This window comes from Gossypium hirsutum, chromosome A01 (genome assembly GCF_007990345.1).
Source record: "Gossypium hirsutum isolate 1008001.06 chromosome A01, Gossypium_hirsutum_v2.1, whole genome shotgun sequence".
Classification (NCBI taxonomy): Eukaryota; Viridiplantae; Streptophyta; class Magnoliopsida; order Malvales; family Malvaceae; genus Gossypium; species Gossypium hirsutum.
The window spans coordinates 109,535,586-109,556,981 of record NC_053424.1 but is presented as its reverse complement, the minus strand read 5'-3'; the positions used below and the strand labels follow the sequence as shown (position 1 = coordinate 109,556,981).

General features: G+C 34.1%; 4 protein-coding genes across 10 annotated transcripts; 2 read left to right on the top strand and 2 right to left on the bottom strand.

Annotated features, from left to right (window-relative positions):
* The first annotated feature begins 296 nt into the window (after positions 1 to 296).
* On the top strand, positions 297 to 3,391 carry LOC107925364 (partner of Y14 and mago). Its single transcript, XM_016856027.2, has 4 exons — positions 297 to 644; positions 1,125 to 1,241; positions 1,661 to 1,903; positions 3,018 to 3,391. The coding sequence occupies exons 1-4, from the start codon at positions 453 to 455 to the stop codon at positions 3,159 to 3,161; spliced, it is 696 nt and encodes a 231-aa protein (XP_016711516.2). The 5' UTR covers positions 297 to 452; the 3' UTR covers positions 3,162 to 3,391.
* Positions 3,392 to 4,236: 845 nt separating this feature from the next.
* On the bottom strand, positions 4,237 to 6,338 carry LOC107925356 (mRNA turnover protein 4 homolog). Its single transcript, XM_016856016.2, has 8 exons — positions 6,025 to 6,338; positions 5,775 to 5,940; positions 5,600 to 5,690; positions 5,257 to 5,315; positions 5,095 to 5,155; positions 4,909 to 4,999; positions 4,739 to 4,815; positions 4,237 to 4,648 (listed from the first exon to the last, which is right to left on the bottom strand). The coding sequence occupies exons 1-8, from the start codon at positions 6,050 to 6,052 to the stop codon at positions 4,535 to 4,537; spliced, it is 687 nt and encodes a 228-aa protein (XP_016711505.2). The 5' UTR covers positions 6,053 to 6,338; the 3' UTR covers positions 4,237 to 4,534.
* A 3,041-nt stretch (positions 6,339 to 9,379) lies between these two features.
* LOC107925338 (50S ribosomal protein L17) lies at positions 9,380 to 12,116 on the bottom strand. 2 transcript variants are annotated; one of them, XM_016855992.2, is made up of 6 exons: positions 11,855 to 12,116; positions 11,722 to 11,776; positions 11,416 to 11,466; positions 10,452 to 10,543; positions 10,304 to 10,381; positions 9,380 to 9,752 (listed from the first exon to the last, which is right to left on the bottom strand). In XM_016855992.2, the coding sequence occupies exons 1-6, from the start codon at positions 11,908 to 11,910 to the stop codon at positions 9,602 to 9,604; spliced, it is 483 nt and encodes a 160-aa protein (XP_016711481.1). In that variant the 5' UTR covers positions 11,911 to 12,116; the 3' UTR covers positions 9,380 to 9,601. The 2 variants fall into 2 exon arrangements, with proteins under 2 accessions (XP_016711481.1, XP_040968810.1); XM_041112876.1 differs by having other exon boundaries at positions 10,304 to 10,375; positions 11,855 to 12,070.
* A 2,197-nt stretch (positions 12,117 to 14,313) lies between these two features.
* Positions 14,314 to 17,118, top strand: LOC107925483 (uncharacterized). 6 transcript variants are annotated; one of them, XM_041112872.1, is made up of 3 exons: positions 14,443 to 14,712; positions 15,661 to 15,981; positions 16,078 to 17,118. In XM_041112872.1, exons 1-3 carry the CDS (start codon positions 14,705 to 14,707, stop codon positions 16,724 to 16,726), a joined length of 978 nt encoding a protein of 325 aa, XP_040968806.1. In that variant the 5' UTR covers positions 14,443 to 14,704; the 3' UTR covers positions 16,727 to 17,118. The 6 variants fall into 6 exon arrangements, with proteins under 6 accessions (XP_016711685.2, XP_040968806.1, XP_016711686.2 ...); XM_016856200.2 differs by having other exon boundaries at positions 14,557 to 14,712; positions 15,655 to 15,981; XM_016856196.2 differs by having other exon boundaries at positions 14,314 to 14,712; positions 15,655 to 17,118.
* Positions 17,119 to 21,396: the final 4,278 nt, after the last annotated feature.

Here is a 21,396-nt window from a genome sequence, read left to right as displayed (position 1 = left end):
AATTTTGAAGACGACATTATTGGGAAGGATAGCCATTAATCCTAAACATAAATCGTAAAAAGGACATAAAGTATATCAAAAAAAATAATTAATTTGTAACTTTACATATTTATATGATTAAAATAAAAGCGTCTAATAGCTGGATGGAGAATGGTGTGATTTAGTTTACCATTAATATTCCTTGGTTAATACTTCACCAGAAAAGGAGAGTTAAAGGGACAAAAATTGAAATATAACCATTTTAAGGGACCAAAACGCAATTATAACATCTGCATTTAAGTACTCGAAAACAAAACAAACTTTTTAATTTTTAAATTCTTACACCTTTTGAGCTGATTGATAGGATTGTAAAATAATAAATGCATTTTGATTGATTTCACGAACTGAAGCAGTAATCAGAGTCACAAAGATCAGAGCGATACCAATCGATTAATTTCAAAAACATTACATCAATGGCTAGCAATAATGTAGGAGGAGAAGAGCAATTGCTGAAGATGGCGGAATTGAGCAAAACCCTAAAAGAAGGAGAAAGAATTCTGGCGCCCACCCGAAGACCCGACGGCACCCTCCGCAAACCCATTCGTATTCGGGCCGGGTATGTTCCCCAAGAGGAAGTCGCCATTTACCAGTCTAAAGGTGCCCTGGTATGTCATATGTCCATTTATATAATGTGTGCATTTCCGTGCATGTAAAATTTCATCTTTTGGCTTGTTTTAGTGATTAGAATTTGAGGAAGAGGAAAAGGGTGGCATCAAATTTTGTATTTTACTTTTTATGTGTATGCCTTGCTTGTGTTCATGCATGGATTGATGGATGAAACTTGTTTCCGTTTTTATATTTGGCGTTTTGGAATGTGGGGAGTTTTTGCTTTTGGATTTATGGGTGAGTTTTATAGCTAAAAAGATAATGTTAAAAGTACTTGATTTTCTATAATCTGCTGTTGAATGTGTATACCTTGCTACCAACCATTAGTACTCTGACTGTGCCATTCAGCTAAAGTCTAGTAGAGACTTCGTTCTTTGGGGTTATTAGATTCTCTGTTTTAGTTCATGGAATTATCTCCTGCAATTTGTTGTTGCCTTTTTTTTAAATGACATTGATGTTTGTTTTAATTGATGATGCAGTGGAAAAAGGAGATGGCATCACAAGTAGTGCCTCCAGGTTATGATCCACCTGCAGATGCAAAACCAAAGACCAAGTCGGCAAAGAGAAATGAACGAAAGAAGGAGAAACGGCTACAAGTATGAAGCTTGTTGCCCTTTTTTTTTCTTTCATGAACTTCCATTTAATTGTTTTTCCAATTTTGGCTCATTTCATTTTCTTGCTTGGTTCATTAAACTATATCATATGAAAAATGTTTCATTTCTCATCCCTTCTGTTAAACTTCAGTTGGCCTAGATTTACATGTTAGCCTTATGTTTTATCTCTAATTTTCTCCTTTGCCACTTTCGCTCATTCGTGAGCCATGGTTCATTTTAAGCTTCCAAGTAGATGGTCATTTTCTTTTCTTGCTTGGTTCATGCACCATCGCGAAGAGGCAAACATGATATAGTTTGTTTAGTGAGATACAAGCATCTAGTCTTGCCATTTTTCTAGACTATAGGCAAGAAGATCCATGCATTAAAACTTAGCATTTGATTTACCAATTTACTTATGGCAGGCTGCTCTTGAAAAGGGTAAGAACTTGGAAGAAGTGTCAGATGACGAGACTAAAAGAGAGGATGTACCTGAGGAAGATTTAGATGGTTCAAAGTCTGTTAAATCATTGACATCTCAGATGAGTGATCTTGCTTTTTCCTCAAACCCTGTATCAACCTCGCCTCCCTCAAACACAGTGGAGGCCTCAGATGCTGGGGCACCAGTTCTAGATCTTGATAAAAAGATTCGAGCACTTAAAAAGAAGGTACGGCTCATTTCACGTTTGTATTAACATGTTAAAGAATTTGTCCATCACTATAGTACATCATAACAAACTCTTGAAGAAAGAAAAATTCACATGTCATTTCTATGTAAAAATCTTTATCTAAAATTAAATCTGTCCTTTAAGCTCTAGAGGCAGAAGACTCATCACTAATCATCTGTTATGGGAGGAGAGCAAATTGAAAATTACTTTTTAAGGTTTAAAATAAATAAAGAGAATGACAAACAGAAAAAAGGTATAATCATATTTCCACATACCCATATTAATAAAATGTTCAATTTCTCTTTGTTAATTGACTTCATATGCATGACCATTTTTTGTGCATTTTGTTGGTATGACCATATGGCTTCACCTCTTTATATGGTGCAGAGATTTTGAAAAAGGTTCTAAAAGGAAGTGTAAAATATGACTCGCCACACTACTTATTACTGTAATGCTTGCTTAATTTTCTTCCAATCACGTATAGTTTATGCTCTTTTTGGGGCTGACTTGTGAGTATAATGAAAGTCACTGCTAACAGTTTACTTCTGGTGGTGCATATCCCTCTCACTTATTCTCTTGCTACGGGTTTACGTATTTGAATTAATCTGGAGTCCTACTTATTCTTTCTTTCCTTTTGGAATTAGATGCACTCCAAGAGAGTCTCTAAATAAGATTTTGGTTTTTGTGCAAGGATGCATGTTTGTTTGCACTAATATTAAGAGAAGCTTGTTTATGCAGAAAACATATAGAGTGATTAATTTGAAGCATACCTTATGTTGCACATATCAGAGGACTTAAAAAGATTATAATTAAATGTTTGACAACTCTTTCATTGATATATGCATTGCTTATGCAAGTTTCAACTTTAATTTGTTCCTAAGCATGTCTAACGACCTTTGAGAGTTTGAGTGACTTCAGCATGGAATTGCTTCTTTACTTCAGTGCTGGCATACTGCCAATTAATTGTTTACATTTGTATCCGTCCCATTTATTGGATGTAGCGTGATGGTTTTATGGTTTTCCCGGGTCTTGTTTTAAATCCGATATGCTTTCAATAACTAAACTATCAAGCTTTGTTTGTCTGATTTACCTGAATATTGGGTTGCATATGCAGGTTCGGCTAGCAGAAGCTCAACAACAGAAAACACCACAGCAAGATATGAAGCCAGAACAGTTGGAAAAGTTGGCAAAAGTGGAAGGTTGGCGTGAGGAGCTAAAGCTTTTGGAGGGTAAAAAGGCTGAATTGGCTGCATTGTGAGTTTTACGTTTCCATCTACTAAGAAACCGTGTGGTTCATTTACAATTTTATAGGGATGCAAAAAAGCAAAAAAAAAAAAACTGCATTTTGGAACAATGATCAATCTATCTAGTTTTCCTTCTCAAATTGGCATGTCAGTTTGCATTGTTGCATATGACCATGTTTAATCAGTACTCTTGTTCCCCTGCCATTGCACATCAATGATTAGATACCCCTACGGTTCCTCTTTAGCTTTGCTAGTTTTTTATTCTATATTATAATTTAAACTCATGTTATTATGTTATTATGAGTCAATTCGACACCAATCTAATTATAAAATTATTAAAATATTTTTATTTTAAAAGATAACTATTATTATGAAAGTATTTTCATCTTTTGATAAACCTTGTCACTCTAATAATAATTATTTATTAATATATCCTTATAAAAAAAATTTTACCATAAAATATTTTTATTCATCCAATAAAAAGTGAAAATGTAGTTATTATTAAATCGTTAATTGATTTGACATCCGTATCAATTTAACTGAAAAAATACTCAAATTTTCTTTAAAGTAACAAATAGTACTTTTTTAAATATTTTTATATAAAATTTTATATAAAGAAAACCATTTAAACTCAGAATGAATCTCAAAAAAATTTAAACTTACAAGATCTACAAATCTTAATTTAGACATTTCAATTAAAGCTTTAGGCTTCTCTCTTAATTGTCATTTTAACCTGTCTTACCCATTTGTAAAAGGAAAAATGGGAACTCGTTTAGATTAGCAGTGGTTCAGATAATAAATGGTAAAAGCAACATAGTTGCAGGCCTAACCACATTAGTATATCATCCGCAAATTATACTTGGACAGTGGAGCTTACATTAGATTAACATTGATTGCGATACCAAATACCTCAGTATAAATCTTTAGAGCTGAGAGTATACCTAGCAAACTGTGTATCATTACCATGTTTTCGTTTTTATTGACAACTGCATTTCGTTACTCATACTGAAGACCAACCATTTAATAGAACACTGCAATTCATTACAGATACTGAAAATCAACCATTTAATAGGGATGCAATTTCAAATATCCCGCTAGCCAAATGTAGATTAAATACTATAACATAAGATTTTACAGAGGTAAGCATTTAAAAAGGCAAATATATTAAAACATATATCAAAATCTAGTGTAATAATTGCAGAATAATACCAGTCAATGAAACACTCAAGACTTCAGTGACCTGAAATCCAGACAAAACTGTTAAACAACCGACACCAATGCCGCAACTGCATTTTACTCGTTAACAACAAGATGTCAGTATCCAAGGGATGAAATTTGAATGATCAAACTACATTAATGAGATCATATTCACTCTGGAAATGTTGGTTTAGGCACATTCTACGTCCGATTCATCTAGTCCTTTATAAAGCTCGAAATCCTCAGGGCTCCATCTGCATATCAAGTTTAGCCGGAAAGTAGCCATCTTGATCCCCAACAAGCGCTGCAAATAACACCAACAACATTTGAGTTCCAATAAACAAAAAATATCATCTGAGCATATCAAGTTCGAAGGTATGAAACATGAACACACCAGTATCCGAGCAGACTCAGGTGACAAAGGTTTTCCTTCCTCACAGACAACAAAGTCTGAAACAAGTTCTACAACACCTGTATCACCATAGATCAAGTTACTATGCAAATTCAATCGATATATACACCATACATGTTTGATGCATAAAGCCTAAGAGACAGATATCTGACCTTTGTTCAACCGAACAGGCATGCCTTGCTTGCGCAAAAATGGCTCCATCTCATGTGTGAACTGATCCAAAGGACCTTCCAAAAGTTCCACCTGGAAATGGTAGAAAGTAAATACAAGCCTGAACGTTAATAATCAAGTATCATAAACAACGTGATGTGGAATAATAAGAGCTTGTCTTTCTCAACCTTTTCAGTTGCAATGGTTCCTGTCCTCGCAAAGTCATTTTCTTCAAATTTATTAAAGCAGCTGCACAACAATGGGAAATAAGGAAACCGAAAAAAAATAAACAAGTGAAGCTGAATTCGAACCCCAACAGCCTAACCAGCAGTAAGATAGGGCATTGTTACCTTTCGACTTCATCTCTGGGCATGTTGGTAAGAAAAAGTCCAGCATCCCCACGCAGAAGCTTTAAAACAATTCAAAAATGGTAATAATTATAATAAAGAAAAGCAACAGAAAACGCAAACATCAATGACAAAAAAAATGTATAAATAGGATTATTATCTTATACACTGCCAGTGGAATCAAAAACCTCACAAGCAGGTCTGGATTGACGCCTAAACACATTAAAAATAATAATTAAAGAAGGACCCGTCATCATCCTAGACCGGCTTGTGGAGTCTTTTTACTCCAAGGGCAGTTGATAGAAAAATTACCCATATAAAATATATACAAGTTATTGCAGTGTACCTTAGAGACTTTGTAAAGACCTGGTCTAATCTCATCAGAAACAGAACGGCCTAGTGCAACTTGCATAACTTTATTCGAACCAAGGAAAAATCTAAAGTAAAACCCAAACAAATTTTAATATAAAATAATCAACGAGAAAAAGGTGAAAATGGGTTATTAAAATTAAAATTATTACCTGCTGGTAGGTTTGAGCTTCTCTCTAAACTCTTTGAATTTAAGATTTCTCATGTTCTCGAAAGAGAAAACATAGATGGAATTGTAATCTTCCGCAGCTTCCCTTATGGCATTCACAATTGATTCTTTATGTTCTTTACCCTTCTTCTTTGTCTTTGATAATGAAACTGTAAGTACCATAAAATTCAAACATTTTCAGAACTTTATAACACCTAAAGAAAAAAAAGGTAAAAGATTAAAAGAAGACAAACCTATTTTGTTACGCTTGGACTTCGGCATCTTCGACGAATAAGGTTTGTCTAGAAGAAGAAGAAAAAATCCCAAAAAAGTGACTGCGTTGCTCGGCTTCTGCAACTCCAAAAAGGGTTTTTCAATGTTACTCAGGTTCTAGATTTGCTAGGGTTTTGAGCATTATATAGGGGCGGTTTTTATTTTTAAGGATAGAATCGGGTCTGGTGGAGGAGTTCGGGTTATATGGTTATTGGATCAGCCCAAACTTTTTCCAGTTGTTTGGATTATGGGCTTTTCATTGATGCCCACTCTTATAGCTAGGCGAGGTTTCCTTGTTTTTCCCCTAGGTTTGGCTCTGTTACTAACCTAAATATGTTTGAATTCAAATTTTTTGGACTCAGATTTTTTCGAATTCGGGTTCAGATTGAGCCGAATAGGTTCTAACGAATTCAAATAATTTTTAATTTTATAATTTATAAATATTTTAATTTCAAATGTAATAATTCATTTTACATCTATACAATTGTAATATAATTTAAATTTGCTTTATAAAAAATATATATATAAAATAATGTTCTTTTATAGAAAATAATTAAAATGTTTATTGTATGTAAAATTTATTATTCTATGATATTATGTGAATAAACAAATATCTTTTATTGTTTATTATCATATTATATCGACAAATAATTTTGTTATCTTTCTTATTAAATATATAAACCTAATATTCATATTCTAAAATATTGATTCTAAAACCCAAATATATTATACTAAGCTCAAATTGTAACCCAAATCTCAAGTCCAAAATAAAAAGAAATTAACCATAATATCCAAACACAATTTGGAAAAGTTAAACCACGATGCAAAACTTAATTTAACAAAAATGATATTTTATTAATATATTATATTTTTAATAATATTTCATGTGGGGAGAGATCCACTTACACAATGTAGAAACTAAACTAAAGTAGTTTTACAAACTTTCATAACTATTTATATAATTAATATTTTAACGATCCAACTGTTATATTTTATAGTCTATTCATGTAGACCATGTGTGTCAAATTTGATGTAAATTTAAAACATCTAACTATTTTTTCAATGCAAAAAAAAAAATCAACCATTGAATATGTATTAATATATAGAGAGAGAGTATTCTATATCCGTATGATAGATATATCAGATTGGTTAGAAAATTTACATGCATAACAAGTACAATTATATTGATAAATTCAATGGTTAGATCGTTAAAATATTAATCATGTAAATAATTATGAAAGTGTGTAAAAGTTTTTATAATATGTAAGTGGATCACCTTTTATGTATTGATAGTTATAATTATAAACATGTGTTTTAATATACTAAATTACACCTAACTATTGATGATATATCTATAATATAATATCAGTTAAATATGTTAGTACTTGTAAAATATATTATTTCATTATATACTACTATAATAGCAGAGTAGCACATGATATATTAATTATTATAATGTATTATTGTCTATTATTATATTGGTTGAAATAAGCTCTAAATCATTACACTTTTTGTATATTTAAAAGTTATTCCTCTTACTATATTATATAATGTTATATCATATGACATAAAATATAATATATTAATAGTTTATATATGTGCATCAATGATTAAACATTATAATATCATGTAATATTGTATCTTTTATTATAATTTATAGTATAATAAAAGCAGTACATTTATATATTAACAATTGAATAACTTTTTATATTTCTTGTTAAATTTTTAAACCTTATACTTATATTTTTAAATACTTATTCCAAAATCTGAATGTGTTATACTAAGCCCAAACTTAAATAATATATTCGTTATTACCCAAACTCATAACAAACTAATAATAACTCAAATCTCAAGTCTAAAATAAATAAATAAAAATAAACTTAATACCTAAGTACAAATTGTAAAAGTTAAAGCCCAATTCAAAATCTAAATTAATAAAAATAATATTTATCAAGATATTAAATTTTTAACAATGTTTTATTTGTTGCTAGTTATAATTATAAACTTGTATTTGAATCTATTAAATTACATATAACTATTGATGATATATATTTTATTATAATTTATAATATAATAATAGTTATATATTAATACTTATAAAATATACTATTTCTGTTGGGGATCGACCCGATTGAGTAACGAGCAAGTAAAAAATAGCAGAAGAAATTGAACACACAAATTTAGCGTGAAAAAATTCCTCTAAAGAGAATAAAAAGCCACGTGTAAAGATAATTTTAATATAATGGCAAAAAAACAAATAGTACAAAAGATCAAGATAAAAACTATACCCCGAAACCCGAAAATAAAGAAACCTCAAAACGTAAACACAAAAATTTACAATAGTGTTATAAGTTCTAATCTTTTTCATGAGTATTTTCTAATATTGTAAAAGAGTCTATTTATAGGCTAAATTCGTAAGTCAAATAATAAAAAATAATCTAAACTAATCAGAGTTCAACTGAAACAAATAAATAGAAATTAACTGGGAGATTATTTCTCAAAATTGATTGAAATATGAGGCATACTCAACAATTTCATTATATAATTCTATATTACATACTATAATATTACAATAGTACATAAGTAGGATGCTCCAACATAAGTAGGATTTTAAGACCTTTTGTGCTCCAAAAAGATTGCCAAATGAGCGATGGATTTGAACCCAAGTTAGGACTAAAAAAATGGGGGTTAACTCGAGCCACTAAAGAGGAAAGTCTGGAGATAAGGCCACCCTTGCTTGGCTAGTAAAACTATATCAAATTTACTCATATCCCTAAAGCCCAATCCACCGCCTAGTCTTGGGACAAATTTTGTTCAAACTTGACTAATGAATGGCTCGATGCTCAGGCCCTTTTGCCACCAATGCTATGGTATTGGTGGATTGCATATGTAAGTGAAACAACAAATATTCACAATAGAGATCGTAAGTTATAGAACAAGTGCCATAGCATAGGTTGTAACTAGTACTTAAATCCTGGTTCATGGTATTGCATACTTTATTTAACGTAGTCGCCATCACCTAATTACACTTTTCTTTTGGTCATAAGAGACTGATCTCTTCACTAGGCCAAATTCAAATATTCTAACACCAGGTGTTAACCCAGCCTTTTTATTCAATCAATAATAAAATTTTAATTTTAAACCTGAACATATAACCAAACTTTAAATCAAAAAACATAATTAAACTAACCTGATCAAGCAAGCTCGAATAATTTATTTTTTAAAAACTATAAAAATAAAACTCAGTTAAAGTCAAACCAGATTTCATACGCTAGCTTTTGGACTCTACTCCACACCCTAAACAAAACTCAAACCTCAAAACACAATAAAAGGGGGTCAAAAGTACAATAGCTGGGCAGTATCATATATTAAAACCTATTAAAAAAATGCACTCAATTTGTACAACATTCCAAAATCATCCCAAATAATATTAAGAAACAAAAAGAACCAACTTATTCCATCCTCGCTGAACCGATGACACTGGCAAGCCAGATTTCTGCCAGTTGTTTTAATCTGTTGTATCTGTAAAACACTATCAATCCAATAAGGGCTCCTGATTCATATATCAGATTCAGAGCTTTTCTCCTCTTTAGGGGGTGCAAACTGCCTGCTAAGCCGGGATCTTGTCCAAGGATCCAGAGAAGGTCTTTGTGGTGGCTGAGGAGTAGGTGGCTTCGACTGTCTAAGCTCATTTTCTCTATCAATGAACCTGTTCGAATTTGCAAGCAAAGTATCAAAATGTATGACGCTTCCATGTAAATTCCATCGACACTTCAGGAGCACAGTTAAACATTTGTTCAGTATGATTACTATCGTCATTTCCCATAATAAAAACAAGAGCATTAAAGGCAAATCAACCGTTAATGTATCTGATACCAGACACTAGACTGCATGAACAAACATTTGGAACTCAAAAGTTCCCAAACTCAAAAATCTTCAATCTTTGGGTTACTAGTTTTGGTTAAAGCCAACCTAAACAAATTAATTGAAGAAATTCAGCTAAAAAGTTTCAGTTAATTGATTCAGAGCTGAGCTTGGTTAATTCAGTTTCAAGTTTGGTTTTTGCATGAGAACTAATAAAGGCATAACCATTCAAGTTTGAAGCCCAAATGCATATGATATAGAAGCCCAACCAAATATTTTTATTTAATTATAATTATTGAAACATTTTAATTTTATGTTGTCTATATTGTACCAAGCTAAATCAAAATTAAAGTAGGAAATTGGGCTTGCAATTAGCAGAATAGATAGTATTCTTACTCTATATAGGCCATTGGTGCAGCATCACCAACTCGGATGCGAGTTCGAAGCAGTCTTGTATATCCACCTGCCCTGTCTCTGTAACACATTGGATTGAATCAATATGACAACCATAAATAACAAAGAAAGAAACAGGTAGAGAATTCACTTGTATCGATATGCCAGTTCTGTAAATAGCTTGTGAATGACATCATCTCCTCGGACAAAAGCAGCAGCACGCCTTGCAGCAAAAAGTGAACCCTTGAAGAATTTTGAAACGAAACAAGGCAATGTTGAAAATCAGATTTGATCAAAAGAAATACTAGCATAATAAAATGGCAGAGTTAACTCTACCTCCCCCCCCCCCGGGCCGATTTAATGATAGATGTCAGCAAAATACATGTATTAATTTGTAAATGGATAATCTTCTGATACTTAATGACCATAAACTCTGCTGACCATCACATCATTTTCGGATGCCTTATGAAGAGATGTCACGTGAAACAACTAAGAAAGGTTCTACATGCCTACCTAGCATGTAAAAACCATAAACACCTGAAACCAGACCAAGACCATTAATCACCATCCTACATATTCCCTTGAACCGTAGATCAATGTAACAAACAAGATATAGGCAACAACTACGACATGACACATCCAAATTTGCAGCTAAAATAGTTTGAAGGAATGTTCCAAAAGGCAACTTATATGAGAATTTCATGCTATTTTAACATTTTCCCCATTAAGATGGCAATAATTGGATACAGGACATCAACACTACGTATTTCGCAACAAAACATCAGGACAAGTAACCCTAGTGCTTCTGTTATTTTAGATTTACCGTTAAACCTATAATCTTTTGCTTTTACCAGTGCAATTCTGTTTCAAACAAGTTGTGAAACTGTGAATTACTTCAACACAGAGGCAATAAATTGACAGAACTTAATTTGCTTAAGTAATTTCCAGAGTGAATATCAAGACCGAATTGACAAATGCCACACCACTTAGAAATTAATGGAGTAACAACACTCATTTACTAACACAAAACATTAACCATGTCACCATTAGAAAGGAGGCAAAATTTTCCAATGTTGCCCAACCAAGGAAACACTTGCTACAATTGATTAAAATACCTCTTTCCCAAGCTGTACCATGTTATCAGCAAGTCGCCGAATCTCCTTTGCCTGCAACAAAATAAGCAAAAAAAAAAGTTAATAAAATGTACAATCCACTTCAAATTTAATGCTAAAAGAAACAGGAAATTAGATAAATTCAGGTAAAGCCAATAAAACACAGATTTAAAGACTTAGTTAAGAGAAACCCAACAACAGAAATAAGGACTTAAAAGCAAAGGAACTAGAAAGATTAATCAATATAACAAAGTAAGGAAACGCATCAAAACCCCCAGGAAATCAAAGACACGCTTAAAAGAAAAGAACCTTGGCAACAGTAGTTTCAATGCGCTCGTGCTTTACCAACTGGGAAACCATTGTTCTGCAATTGAAGAATAAAAGAAACAATATAAAAAGAGAAAAAATCAAACAACCAATTTTATAAAGGAGAATGAAGAACCTGAGCATGGACATGCGATGACCAGTGGGTCGATTAAGCTTCCTGAACTTCGTCATTTAGGGGAGAAAGAGGGAGAAATCGAGATAGAAAGAGGAAGGAAGTACCGAAGTAGGAAAAAGAAAAACCCTAGTTGAACTAAGCAGAAACCTCAATAATGGCAGTTCAACTGATGGGCTTATCCCAAATCCAAAAACAGCCCAAGCTCTGTTGCGTATATGCTCGTGAACGGTGTTAGACTATTAATATTTTTTATATTAAGTCTGGCTTAAAATTTTGTTCAAAATTACTTATATTTATAAAAGATTAATTAAAATCTGCAATATTATTTATTATTAATTTTAAATAATTTTATTATTTTATTTTAAAATTTAATAATCTAATATATTTTTATTTATTAATTTTTTTACAGATATTTTAACATTATTTTAATATTTACATTAGAATAGTATTATATATTTAGTATATATAAAGTATTATAAATTTAAAATCGAGTTGGGCCGGCTCGGGCCTTAAATATCCAAACCCAAATCCGACCTATATTTTAAATGAGTCTATCTTTTTTCTCAAGCCCATTTTCATGCTTAATATTTTGCTCAAACCCTCCCAAATTTGTAGCGGGCCTTCAGGCCTAGACGGATAATCCGACCCATAAACAAGTCTAGTTACGTATTGCCCTTAACAGTTTTACCTAGTAAACCACGAATTTAGTTATTTATTATTGTTATAATGTAAAATTTAGCCCTTAATATTACACATTTTGTCAATGTAGCCCTTATTCATTTTTTTAGTTAAATTTGACCTCAAATTTTTTTCAAATTTGACCATTAGCCTTTTGAAAAAGAGTCAAAATGACTTTTCTTCAACGAGAATACTAACTAAAATTTTAAATTTTTAAACATGACAACCTACATGATAGTCCACATTAGATGTGCTCATGGGCTGGGCCGGGCTCAACTAAAAATTTAGGCCCATTCATTGGGCTCGGGCTGGGCCAAGTCCAAAAAATGGGCCTAAAATTTTGCTTAAGCCTGACCCAAATGAAAATACTAAAACCCGGGCCCGGGCCAAAAATACCTTACCCGAGGCCCGGCCTATTTTTTAAACGGGCCTTATTTTTTTGTCCAAGCCCATTTTTCAGGCCTATATTTTTGCCCAAACCCTCCTACATTTCGGGCGGGCCTTCGGGCCGGGCTGAGTAGCCCGATCCATGAGGAGGTCTAGTCCACATGTACTCCATTTTAATTTTTTAGAATTTTTATGAACTTTTTATATATTTTTAATTTTTAATTTAATTTTTTGATTTTTATACTTTTTGAATTATTTGTTGACATTAAATATAATACAAATGATGTTATATTAGGATGTGAAATATATTTTTTGAATTATATATGTATTAATACTTTTAATAATAGTTATATATTATATTATTTTATGTATTAATAATATATTAATTTAATATATCAGTTTAAAGCTAAGTCAGGTAATTGATTTCGACAATAATTATATAATATATTATTATATTATCATTAAAGTTTAAATTTATAGATTTTAATAATTAATAATTAATAATTTTATTATATTTATTATACATACATAATCATAGTATTAAAGTATTTTATATTAAATTAATGTTTTTAAAAATTTATTTAACTTTATAATTGAACATAAAAAAATTATTAATTGCATTTCCTATTAATAAAATTTTAATATAAATATACAATGCTTATTAATAGAACTATTAATGGTCAAATTATCCGGCCTGGCCTGAAGGCTCGTCAGAAAAAGTGGGAGGATTTTGGCAAAAAATTAAGGCCCGTTTTTAAAACGGGCCTTGCCTCGGGTAAGGCATTTTTGCCTAGGCCCGACTTGGCCAGAATTCACAAAAAGAACAAAAAGAATCTATTTTTTTTTTGTTGTTTTAATGTTATTTTCTTATCGTTTTCTCTCTATTTTGTTACTATTTCACTATTTTATTGTTACTGTTTGGATATTATATAACACTTATTTTATTGTTAATTTTGTTATTATTTTAGAGGCATTTACTTGTCAAGATGCATCTATCCTAGTGTTATTTAAGTATACATATTTTTAAAATTTTATTTTTAATTTGTTGGGAAATATTTATATTAATGTTTTTAATATTTTTGATGCATTATATATATTTAAAATTTATATAAAAAATTTAATATGGGCAGTTCGAGCCCGTATTTTACCATTTTCATCCGAGTCGGGCTTAGACAATTTTAAGTCCATTTTTTAGGCCTAACCCGAGCCTAGGATTTTAGTTAGACCTGACCCATACCTGACACGACCTGGCCCATGAATATCTCTACCCATAAATATATTTTCAAAAAAAATATCATTTATTTTTATTTTAAATAACCTCATAAAATTATAATAATTATTAATATCATTATGATTGTTCTGTTATAAATGTGGACTTTTTGGAGCTTTGAGTGAATTTATCTCAAGTTCAGGTCTGATGGATCTTATACTTCGATCTATTATAAACTTGGATTTTTTTCAAACTCAAACCTTTTCGGACTCAAATTTATTTTTGAGCTCAAACTCAAATTCGGATGGACACAAACAGACTTTCGGGTTCAGGCCTATTGCTAGGTATGGCTAACAACGTGGAACTTGGAAGTAGTTGTGAGCGGCCTTACCTTATCCCTTTTTACGAGGCAGTGAGTGAAGTGAACCATCAGCCAAGCCCACAATACTGGCTCTTCGATTTTTGATTTCTCAATGTAACCGCCTCTCTCAACTTTCTTCATCATTCATCTACCACAGATTCAACTGAGCGTGCTTTTCACTCGCCACTATCTAACCTCTCTCCTCCACGATCAAATGAGAACGTGAGTAGCACTTCCATTTTACGTTGCGTGATTTTGCTTTCCCCAAGGAAATAATATCCATTAATCGGATATTTGGAATATCGGATTCGTCGACTCATTTCTACGCTACAAAGCTTTGCGCATGGCGCTTATATCATTATTATAGCTTCTCCGTTTTCAATCCTTGGCCAAACAAAACCCTAAAATTTTCTCTTAATTTTCCCCCAAATTCACTCTTCTTTTCCCTGGTACGTCTCGTCGTGTTGGTTTTACTGTTTCCCGCTCAATATTCTTGTCTTACGTAGTATATATTTTGAGCTTTCACTACTTCTATTTGGGTAAAAATCATAGTTTCATATTATAACGTGAATCTACTGCTAAATCACGTTCTTTCGATTCATTGAACCTATTAATTCTGGATGTTTGTTTCTCATACGAGACTTGGTATCTCCAACTGACCCATTATCTCGATCTAGATATTCGCAACTTTTTTTTATCAAACTGGTGAGGTCTTTCAATTTCGTCCTTTTAAATTATGAATTTTCACGTCATAATTGGCTTGCCCATTGATTGGGCTTGTTCTTTTGCGATGTTGATTTTCAAGGATGATCTAATTCACTTGTAATTGTAACATGGATGTTAATTTTGTCAAGGGTTTCTTTTCTATTGATGTTCTTTTAGATTGGTCTATGTCAATTATGGCTGAATCTTTGTAATGTTTGTTTTAGGATTATGAACCTTGAATCTTTTGGTATCACTAGGATTTTATTTTAACTTGAATTTTCATGTCATTGGTGGATTGCTTTCTGGAAATTTCATTTTGCTATGGTGTAGACATTATTGTTCATAGGCTAAAAGCTTTAGAAATTTAAGCACTCCGGGTAATCTAGCTGTTTTTATATGTTGGTCTCAGATTATTTCTGCAGTCATAAGATTTTTTTGATTTTGCATTCTTTTTTGAAGGTGTAGTTTGCAAATGGCAAAAGGTGGCAAAGGACGGCGTAGAACAGCAAGCCAGCAAACCCCATTCTTGTTGCATTGTCGCCGCCAAGGCATCTCTGGAGATTTACACCCCAAAAAATGTTCCAAAGCTTTGGATAATAGGGATTGGGAAGATGCAACATGTTCTGTTTGCATGGAGTGCCCTCACAATGCTGTTCTTCTTCTCTGTTCATCCCATGACAAGGGCTGTCGTCCATACATGTGTGGAACTAGCTTCAGATACTCGAACTGCCTTGACCAGTACAAGAAGTTCCACACTAAAGTAGTTCCATTCAATCATGAAGAACGGTTGCATACTTCTATTGATAATTCAGTTCTGGCTGCCGGTTCTAGTCGGCCTGTTGATAAGTGTGAAGTAACAGAAATATCATGTCCACTTTGCAGGGGTCAGGTAAAAGGATGGACTGTGGTGGAACCTGCAAGGGAATATTTAAATGCCAAAAAGAGAAATTGCATGCAGGATGACTGCACCTTTGTTGGTACTTTTAAGGAATTAAGGAAACACATGAAAGCAGACCATCCATGTGCTCAGCCACGTGAAGCGGATCCTACCATTGAACAGAAGTGCAGAAGGCTTGAAAGGGAGCGGGAGCAGGAGGATGTGATCAGCACAATAAGGTCAACAATGCCCGGGGCAATGGTTTTTGGTGATTATGTAATAGAAAGAAATCATCACGGTTTTGAGACGGATGAAGAGGGTGGTATTGACACAGCAGATGCTATAGAAAGGGTTGGAGATTTTGATGTAGGGTTAGATAATAATGTTTTGAATTTCTTTCTTTTTCTGCATGCATTTGGGCCATCAGGGAATGACCTTGGTAGACGAACAAGGCAGCCTACACGTGCAGCAGATGAGAATGCTGTTGGTGTTCGCCTTACCTCTCCTGTTGGGGGTCATCAAGATGATGACTATTTTAATGATGGCGGGGGCAATGTATCTTTGGTTAGCCGGCTCCGTCGACATGGCAGAGTTATTTTAGGACGTTCAGGCAGGAGGAGGAGAAGAAGAGAAGACATTGGAGGTCAAATGTAGGATAAAGCTGTACCTATAAAGGAGGGGAAACAGGAAAGGCTACATCCTACATTTCACTGTAGTCTAAGCAAAAATTAGGTGAAGCCAGTAAAAGAGAAATTTAGAATTCAAATTTCCATCAATTTATTTCTCATTCATTTTGAGGGGTTGTTTCAGAGGTTGGCTGGGAAGATGAGTAGCCTGTTTTCCTTTGTTGTTGTGTAATCATTTTGATGTACTGGTAATTCCTTTTTTTTTTCAACTTATGTTAGTCCTCTAACCCTGTATATGTATAGAATTGTAGACTTAGTAATTTGGGGATGCAGGTGTTGTTCCAATAGGGTCGGAAGCGTGTAAATTATTGTACTAAAAAATCACACAAAGTTCAATTCCCAGGGAAGAGAGGTGGATCACATGGATCTCTTAAATACCAAGTCTTTCCTTAGACAGAATATCCCTTCTATAGTAATTTAATAGCACAATTAAATACTACTATTATACCCTTAAATATTGAAAGAAAAATAGGACAAGAAAGAACACAAGAGATTTAACGAGGTTCGATAAATTATACCTACGTCCTCGGGCACTAACACCAGATGATAACTTTACTATCTCCAAAGTATTACAAACAAATAGAATTCCTTAAGAATTCTCAAATGGGAGAAGAGAGAAAACTAAGAGAGAAAGATTGGTTGGGATAGTGTAAATGAGAAATGGTTAGGCCTATTTATAGTTGAGGTTCAGGGACTAACTTGCAAATTGCCTAAAAATTAGGTACCAAAATTGCAATTATCCCATTCAACTTTAAACAATTTGCCTACCATTTTTTTTCTTTCGGTGCCACTTGCACCTCCCATTTTTTGACTTTTCAACACCCCTTTTAATTTGTCTTTTCAACAATCTCCACCTTGAAGATTTGATTAGGATAATCACATCTTCACATACTTCCTTCAACTCCCCAAATTTGATAAAGCTATCTTTTGTAGTGCCTCCAAATGCGCTTTCGAGCGCCATACACCTAAAGGTGCTCAAATTCTCAGGATGTTAATCAAGTTCAAACAATGATTAAACTTGATTGTTGTTACCACCTTGGTCATCATATCTGCGGGATTATCTGCTGTCGGAATCTTCTGAAGTAGAATTTTTCCTTTTTCAAAGACTTCCCGCACAAAGTGATATCTTACGTCGATATGCTTGGTTCTTGAATGATAGACTTGATTTTTCGCTAAATAAATAGCGCTCTGACTGTCACAATATAAACTTATGTGACTTTGAACAACTCCTAAGTCTTTCAACAATCCATTAAGCCAAATAGCCTCCTTAACAGCTTCTGTAACTGGCATATATTCTGCCTCTGTAGTAGACACAGCTACTGTAGACTGTAAGGTAGACTTCCAATTCACTGGGGCTTTCGCAAGAGTAAACAGATACCCCGTAGTTGAACGACGTTTATCTAAATCACCAGCAAAGTCGGAATCAACATATCCAACTACACACTGACCAAGTGCTTCATACTGTTCAAAAATTAAACCAACATCTACGGTTTTTCGAAGATACCGTAGAATCCATTTCACAGCTTGCCAATGTCCTTTTCCAGGATCATGCATATACCTGCTCACAACTCCAACAGCTTGTGAAATGTCAGGCCTCGTACACACCATCGCATACATCAAACTCCCAACTGCATTAGCATATGGGACTTTCGCCATATATTCTCTTTCATCTTCAGTCTTCGGAGATAATTGAGCACTAAGTTTCAAATGAGAAGCAAGTGGGGTACTTACATGTTTTGTGTTTTCATTTACACCAAAACATTGTAATACCTTTTTCAGATATTGCTTTTGATTTAAACAGAGCTTGCCTCTCGGTCTATCTCTACTTATCTCCATGCCGAGAATCTTCTTGGCCTCACCTAGATCTTTCATCTCGAACTCTTGATTCAACTGAGCCTTCAGCTTATCTATCTCATTTTGGCTCTTCGAAGCGATTAACATATCATCAACATACAAGAGTAGATAAATGAAAGATCCGTCATGCAGCTTCTGAAAATATACACAATTGTCATATTGGCTTCTTGTGTACTTCTGCCTTCTCATAAAGCTATCAAATCGCTTGTACCACTGCCTCGGGGATTGCTTCAATCCATATAGCGATTTGTTAAGCTTACAAACCCAATTTCTACCACCAGCATCTGTGTATCCTTCTGGCTGAGTCATATAGATCTCCTCTTCTAACTCACCATGCAAGAAAGCCGTCTTAACATCAAGTTGAGCTAGCTCCAAATTCAACTGTGCTACCAAGGCCAACAAAATTCTAATGGAGGAATGCTTCACAACAGGAAAAAATACATCATTGTAGTCAATTCCCTCCTTCTGAGCGTAGCCTTTAGCTACCAATCTTGCCTTGTAGCAAATATCCTTCTTGCTAGGAGATCCATCTTTCTTTGCGAATACCCACTTGCATCCGATTGCCCTTTTACCTTTCGGTAATTGCGCCAATTCTCAAGTATTGTTCTTCAGGAGAGACTGCATTTCTTCATCCATAGCGCTTTTCCATTTATCACTTTCTAAGCTTTGCATTGCTTCTTGATAAGTGATAGGAATATCATCAACAACGGGAAGGGCGTAGGCCACCATATCAGTAAATCGAGCAGGTTTACGAATTTCTCTCCGTGGCCTTGCAACTGCAACTGGTTCTGGTGTACTTAGTGGTTCTTGGGTCAAAACCTCTTCAACCTCTAATTCTTCCATTGTGGCTGGAGAATTAGACTTATTAACTGGGTAAATCCCCATCTGCTCAAACTCCACCTGTTTTGGAGTACACTCCACCTGCTGTGGAGTATTGCTCGTCTGAATATCTTTATCTGCTACCTTTTTCAATGTGGCAGATTCATCAAAGGTAACATCTCTGCTACAGATCATTTTCTTTGTGCTTAAGCACCAAAGACGAAATCCCTTCACTCCAGAAGTGATTCCCATAAAGAGAGCTTTCTTTGCCCTCGGATCTAACTTTGACTCTTTCACATGGTAATATGCAGTGGATCCAAACACATGTAAGGAATCATAATCTGTAGCCGGTTTTCCAGACCATACCTCCATAGGAGTTTTTCTTTCTAATGCAGATGATGGCAAACGATTAACAAGATGGCCAGCGTATGTCACAGCCTCAGCCCAAAATTGCTTGCCCAACCCAGCATTAGACAACATACATCAAACTTTCTCCAGCAATGTTCGATTCATACGCTCTGCCAATCCATTCTGCTGTGGTGTATCCCTAACTGTGAAGTGTCGAACAATACCATACTCTTGGCACACATCGAAGAACGGATCACTTTTATATTCCCTTCCATTGTCCGTCCTAAGCCGCTTGATTTTCTTGCCAGTCTGGTTTTCGATCATAGTTTTCCATTTAAGAAAAACTCTAAGCACTTCATCCTTAGTTCTCATGGTATACACCCAAACTCTTCTGGAAAAGTCATCAACAAAAGTAACAAAGTAGTGTTTTCCTCCCAATGAAGGTGTCTTAGAAGGCCCCCACACATCTGAGTGAACATATTCCAAAATACCTTTTGTATTATGGATAGCAGTACCGAATTTCACTCTCTTTTGCTTTCCCAGAACACAATGCTCGCAAAATTTTAATTTGTAAGCCTTTGCACCTTTCAACAATCCTTGCTTTGCCAGAATTTGCAAGGATTTTTCGCTGGCATGTCCCAACTTCATATGCCACAACTGTATTGAGTCCAATTCTTTTTTGCCGGAAGCTGCAGTGACTGCTCCAATAACTATACTACCTTGGTAGTAATACAAGTTATTTTTCCTGATGCCCTTCAATATCACAAGTGCGCCAGATGTCACTTTCAAAACCCCATCTCTCATAGTAACAACTGAACCATTGGATTCCAAGGCTCCCAATGAGATGAGATTTTTCTTCAAACTGGGCACGTACCGAACATCAGTCAGAACTCTGGTTGATCCATCTTTATTCTTTAATTGGATTGAACCTATCCCAACAGTTTTACAGGCATTGTCATTGCCCATATAAACAACTCCTCCATTTAGTTCTACTAAATCAGAGAACCACTCCCGGTTAGGGGACATATGATAGGTACAACCCGAATCCAATATCCACTCATCTGAATGGAACGACGATGATGATGCAACCAGTGATAGTTCAGAGTCACTGGTATCATGCTTTGCAACACAAGCATCTACAGCAGTTTTTCCCTTATTCTTCAGCTTTGGACAATTTTTCTTCTAGTGGCCTTTCTCATGACAAAAAGCACATTCATCTTTCCCGAGTCTGGACTTTGACTTTGATCTCCCCTTTTGAGTTTTCTTCCGAGTGTATGAACGACCTCGGACTACTAAAGCTTCTGTATCTCTGATTGAGTTTTTCTGTTTGTCCTTCTTTCTCTGTTCATAACTGTATAAGGCCGCACAGACTTCGCTCAGAGATATATCACTCCTGCCATGAAGTAGAGTAGTTTCTAGGAATTCAAACTCCTCAGGAAGTGACCCCAACAGCATTAAAGCCAAATCTTCATCTTTGAATGTCTCATCCATATTCAGCAAATCAGTGACTAACTGATTAAATTTGGTGACGTGATCATTCATTGTGGTACTTGGGACGTATGTGAAGCGAAACAGTCTTTTCTTCAAGTGGAGCTTATTTTGACTGTTTTTCTTCAA